This window comes from Oncorhynchus masou, chromosome 24, assembly GCF_036934945.1.
Source record: "Oncorhynchus masou masou isolate Uvic2021 chromosome 24, UVic_Omas_1.1, whole genome shotgun sequence".
NCBI classification, from domain to species: Eukaryota; Metazoa; Chordata; class Actinopteri; order Salmoniformes; family Salmonidae; genus Oncorhynchus; species Oncorhynchus masou.
Genome location: NC_088235.1, coordinates 2,602,591 through 2,608,811, shown reverse-complemented (window position 1 = coordinate 2,608,811; position 6,221 = coordinate 2,602,591). Strand labels below are relative to the sequence as shown.

General features: G+C 44.8%; 1 protein-coding gene across 1 annotated transcript in view; it reads left to right on the top strand.

Moving 5' to 3' along the window:
- The window catches only part of LOC135511534 (muscarinic acetylcholine receptor M3-like), a 167,274-nt gene extending 162,441 nt beyond the window's left edge, over nt 1–4,833 (top strand). The window contains exons 2-5 of the mRNA XM_064933024.1: nt 1,500–1,701; nt 1,992–2,142; nt 2,448–2,517; nt 3,206–4,833. Coding sequence (XP_064789096.1) covers nt 1,500–1,701; nt 1,992–2,142; nt 2,448–2,517; nt 3,206–4,740 — 1,958 coding nt within the window. The 3' untranslated portion in view covers nt 4,741–4,833. The remainder of the gene's footprint in view (nt 1–1,499; nt 1,702–1,991; nt 2,143–2,447; nt 2,518–3,205) is intronic.
- Nucleotides 4,834–6,221: the final 1,388 nt, after the last annotated feature.

Sequence of the window (6,221 nt, the reverse complement as noted above, 5' to 3'; positions counted from 1 at the left end):
AGTTGGTCAGCACATGCTCGGAGCACACATCCTGGTAATCCGTCTGGCCCCGCAGCCTTGTGTATGTTGACCTGTTTACAGGTCTTATTCACGTCAGCTACGGAGAGCGTGATCACACAGTCATTCTGGAACAGCTTGTGCTCTCATGCATGCCTCAGTGTTGCTTGCCTCGAAGCGAACATAGAAGTGGTTTAGCTTGTCTGGTAGGCTTGTGTCCACTGGGCAGCTCGTGGCGGTGCTTCCCTTTGTAATCTGTAATAGTTTTTAAGCCACATCAGACGAGCATCAGAGCCGGTTCAATCTTAGTTCAGTATTGGCGCTTTGCTTGTTTGATGGTTCATCGGAGGGCAAAGCGGAATTTCTCATAGGCTTCCGGGTTGGAGTCCCGCACCTTGAAAGCAGCATCTCAAGCCTTTAGCTCAGTGTGAATGTTGCCTGTAATCGATGGCTTCTGGTTGGGATATGTAATTAAACGGTCATTGTGGGGATTATGTTGTTGATGCACTTATTGATGAAGCCGTTGACTGAAGTAATATACTCCTCAATGCCATTGGATGACTCCCGGAACACATTTTAGTCTGTGCTAGCAAAACTGTTGGTTTGCGTAGCATTTGCGTTATCTGACCACTTCCGTTTTAAGCGTGTCACTGGCACTTCCTGCTTTAGTTTTTGCTTGTATGCAGGAATCAGGAGCATAGAATTATGGTCAGATTTGTCAAATGGACGGCGATTTAGTATGTAGGACAATCTTATTAGGATAATCTTATTTTTTGCCACCCATTCTTTGTTAAGTGTTGCAGTGATTTCTGTGGTCGCTGACGTGTATAATATTAAGTCATCCACATACAGACACTCAGGCGTTACTCAAGGCCAGTGGCAGGTCATCAGTAAAGATTTAAAAAGGTAAACGGGCCTAGACAGTTGCCCTGGGGAATGCCAGGCTCTACCTGGATTATGTTGGAGAGGCTTCCATTAAAGAACACCCTCTATGCAATACACAATAATATACAGTGAGTGTACAAAACATTAGGTCAATTTTCCTAATATTGAGTTGCACCCCCTCAGAACAGCCTCCATTTATTGGGGCATGAACCCTACAAGGTGTTGAAAGCGTTCCACAGGGATGCTGGCCCATGTTGACTCCGATAGCTTCCCACAGTTGTGTCAAGTTGTCTGGATGTCCTTTGGGTGGTGGGCCATTCTTAATACACACAGGAAACTGTTGAGCATGAAAAACCCTGTAGTGTTGCAGTTCTTGACACACTCAAACTGGTGCGCCTTCCACCTACTACCATATCCCGTTCAAAGGCACTTAAATCAATTGTCTCTTCTTTTTAACCTGTCTCCTCCTCTTCATCTACACTGATTGAAGTGGATTTAATATGCGACATCAATAAGGGAACATCTTTCACCCGAATTCACCTGGTCAGTCTATGCCATATGGAAATGTTTTGTACACTAAAGAGTATATATAAAACAAATGGTCTTTTCTCTCCCAGGTGTCTCCAGAATATGCCCTCAGGACGGCAGCGCTATGACCTTGAACCTGAACTCGTCCAGCTCTTCCCCCTCTGTAGACCCCGGTATGTACCTGAACAACAGCTCCCCAGGGTTGAGGGTCTACGCCGACAACGCCATCCTGGGCCTGGGCCTTGTGCTGGACAACGACTCCATTACCAGGGACCTCACCAACCTGACCAGGTATAGGTTAGAGGGTTAGAAACCGAATCCCAGAGTTAACTCTCTGAAGGAAATTTGCAGGGAGTGAGCCGGATTCATTACGATACGGTATTCATTACCCTAGATACCGTATCCTGCCTGTTGTGCCCTTGAGCAAGGGACTTAACCTCTAAACTGCTCTCGGGGTGTTGTACTGTGGCTGAGCCATTCCTACAACCTCTCCGTCTGTTTGTTTGGATGAGGGTTTTGATGAAGGAAATACATTTCAGTTTCAGTGTTACAATGTAATCATCTTGTTCTTCTTCGACCAGCCTGTCCAACGCCTCCCTCCTTGACCCCGCGGTGACCTATGACCCTCTGGGAGGTCACACCATCTGGCAGGTCATCCTGATCGTGTTGCTCACCGGGTCTCTGTCTCTGGTCACCGTCGTAGGAAACATCCTGGTGCTCATCTCCTTCAAGGTAGATTGAAGGCCGAGACGTTACATTGTGTTATGACTTTCTGTAACTGTTTAAGAAGGCTTGTCCGAGCCAGGCTCACGCCCTGCGGGCCATTCTATCTCCTGTCTCTGTATCGCGAGGGAGCTTGATGGCACGTGTATCGCAGGCCGTAATTATTGCAAGGGGGCGTGTCCGTGCCTCAAATCTCCTACTGAAATGGTCCACACCATTGTTTTTTTTAACAGCGTTCGACATCATACGTCTTGTTAATTGATGTTTTACTGTGGAGTGACACTTTAATGAAACGTTTCTCTTCTCTCTTCCAGGTGAACAAGCAGCTGAAGACGGTGAATAACTACTATCTCCTCAGTCTGGCCTTTGCTGACCTCATCATCGGTATTTTAACTGTACTTACTGTTTTCATACGTGCATAGATGATGTAATGTATCTCAGCTGATACTGATAATATATTGTACTATGATTTCCTACAGTGTCTCACAAATGTGTAATATGTATTAGTCAGTTACTGTAATATCTAATGTGTAATATGTATTAGTCAATTACTGTAATATCTAATGTGTAATATGTATTAGTCAATTACTGTAATATCTAATGTGTAATATGTATTAGTCAATTACTGTAATATCAAATGTGTAATATGTATTAGTCAATTACTGTAATATCTAATGTGTAATATGTATTAGTCAATTACTGTAATATCAAATGTTTAATATGTATTAGTCAGTTACTGTAATATCAAATGTGTAATATGTATTAGTCAATTACTGTAATATCAAATGTGTAATATGTATTAGTCAGTTACTGTAATATCAAATGTGTAATATGTATTAGTCAGTTACTGTAATATCTAATGTGTAATATGTATTAGTCAGTTACTGTAATATCAAATGTGTAATATGTATTAGTCAAATTACTGTAATATCAAATGTGTAATATTTATAGTCAATTCCTGTAATATCATGAGTAGTATATATAGTCAATTACTGTAATATCAAATGTGTAATATTTATAGTCAATTACTGTAATATCAGAGTGAAACTAAAATACAGTGTTCTAATTCTAGGGACTCTTTCCATGAACCTCTACACTACCTACATTATCATGGACCAATGGGCTTTAGGGAACTGGGCGTGTGACCTGTGGTTGGCTATCGACTATGTGGCGAGCAACGCCTCCGTCATGAACCTTCTGGTGATCAGCTTCGACCGCTACTTCTCCATAACTCGACCTCTGACTTACCGGGCCAAGAGGACCACCAAGAGAGCTCTGACTATGATCAGCATGGCCTGGTCCGTGTCCTTCATCCTGTGGGCCCCGGCTATACTCTTCTGGCAGTACATCGTAGGGGAGCGCACTGTGCCTCCTGGAGAATGCTTTATTCAGTTTCTCTCAGAGCCTATTATCACATTCTGCACAGCCATCGCTGCCTTCTACCTACCGGTTACCATCATGACGGTTCTCTACTGGAGGATCTACAGAGAGACAGAGAACAGGCAGAAGGACCTGGCGGGGTTGAGGGGGTCTGGGGCAGGGAACAAGGCGGGCCAGGGGGGTAGCCAGAAGGATGAGGAGAAGAAGGAGGAGGCCCAGGAAGAGGAGGCTCCCATGATGCCCAAAACAGGAAGCTCCAGGAGCTGCAGCAGTTACGAGCTTAACCAGGCCGGTCAGAAAGACTCTGGAGCCAAGAAGACCCGAGGGCGCTTCCGGTTCTGGCCGTTGAGTAGGTGGTCCAAGAAGAAGACAATCACAGTGGGAGGAGAGCCGGAACACAGCAGCTCCGATAGCTGGAACAACAACGATGGGGGCGGGGCCTCCATGGACCAATCAGACTCTGAGGACGAGGAGGGGGCGACGGAGTCAAGCCGAGCTATCTATTCCATCGTGGTCAACCTGCCGGGGATAAACTCCGCCCCTGGTAACAACCCTAACAACGACCCCCAGCTGACATCTCCAGAGGACCAGGATGCTACGAAGGACCCTCTCCGGCCACAAGGGGGCGATAATAAGGACAAGAAGACATCCTCTAATACCAGAAGGGAGAAAGACAAGGAAGACAACAGCTACCACCAACGCTCCTTCTCTAAAACCCCTGTCACTTCCTCGTCTTCCATCCAGACCTCCACCAAGAGCCACCAAACAGGGGATGTGTCGTCCACCTCCAAGTCCCCCTCCTCGGCCCCCATCTCCTTGAAGGATGCAGCCATGGCCAAGCGCTTGGCCTCCAAAGCCAAGACCCAGATCACCAAGCGTAAGAAGCAGAGTGTAGTCAAGGAGAAGAAAGAGAAGAAAGCCGCCCAGACTCTCAGTGCCATCCTGTTGGCTTTCATCATAACCTGGACTCCCTATAACATTATGGTGTTGGTCAACACCTTCTGTACTGGCTGCATCCCTGAGGCTCTGTGGGCTCTGGGCTATTGGCTGTGTTACGTCAACAGCACCATCAACCCCATGTGTTACGCCATGTGCAACCTCACCTTCAGGAACACCTTCAAGATGATTCTGCTCTGCCGTTGGCAGGACATCAACAAACGCAACAAGCCTCAGTTCCAGCAGAGGCAGACGGTCGCCTTCCGCAAGAAGGAGCCCTTGCAGGTGTAATCTACTGGGGCCCTGGGTCAGCTGTATAGGGCTCTGTCGGGCCTCTCTGGGATGATTTATATTAACAGGACAGTTGGCCAGGGAGATGGACTGTACTTACGAGCCTTTCTCAACGATGAAGAGATCAGGTGTAATCTACTGGGGCCCTGGGTCAGCTGTATAGGGCTCTGTCGGGCCTCTCTGGGATGATTTATATCAACAGGACAGTTGGCCAGGGAGATGGACTGTACTTAAGAGCCTTTCTCAACATGAATAAATCACATAATAATATTATAATACAAAAGAAAAATAGAAACACGACAAATAAAATACACAATTATTTTCAATTAACTCTGCATCTCTTTCAACTATTTACTTTTCCCCCCACAACTGACACCAGTTTGGCGCCAAAACATTGACAACAAAGACATATTCAACATAATAAAACCACAGGACACTTCATGCTGAATCCCTCATATTTAACAGCACCGGTATTCACCAACTTGATGGTTTATATTTAGAATAATGTTTTACAGCTTTGTCATTCTATGTTTATTTTCAAATCATACATGTTGCATGTGATAAGGCCACACAGATGACCAGGGATATTTATACACGGAGGGAAGAGGAGATTTGATTAGATTTGATTTGATGTTTAGGGCACCCAACCCAATGGAATATTTGGGATATATAAAAGGGTTGTCAGATGTATATGACAATATCTGTTGGTGTTTCCAAGCCTGGAAACCTTACAGACCTTCAACAATCGTACAGAACACGGTTACAGACCTTCAACAATCCTACAGAACACGGTTACAGACCTTCAACAATCCTACAGAACACGGTTGCCTTTCCAGTTGGCAGATAGATACAATTAGGTGAATCAGTAGACATGTAAAGTTGCAGTACTTTGTAAAGTTGCAGTACTTTGTAAAGCTGCAGTACTTTGTAAAGGTGCAGTACTTTGTAAAGTTGCAGTACTTTGTAAAGCTGCAGTACTTTGTACAGTTGCAGTACTTTGCAAAGGTGCAGTACTTTGTAAAGTTGCAGTACTTTGTAAAGGTGCAGTACTTTGTAAAGGTTCAGTACTTTGTAACGGTGCAGTACTTTCTAAAGCTGCAGTACTTTGCAAAGGTGCACTACTTCCATGTAAAGATGCAGTACTTTGTTAAGCTGCAGTACTTTCATGTAAAACTGCAGTACTTTCATGTACATTTGCAGTACTTTCATGTACATTTGCAGTACTTTCATGTAAATCTGCAGTACTTTCATGTAAATCTGCAGTACTTTCATGTACATCTGCAGTACTTTCCAAGTGTCTGTGAGTGGCGTGCTACTCTACTCTTTGATTCCACCCAATGAGTTCTGGTGAGTAGTGAAGTACTTCCTGATCCAGTAACCTTTTTCATCCCATGTTATGTCATGTGTTTGGCTAATATTCTGTGTGGTCGGCGGTGATGATTTAACAACGTGTCGTGACCATTGTGGTGGTTGTAATCGTT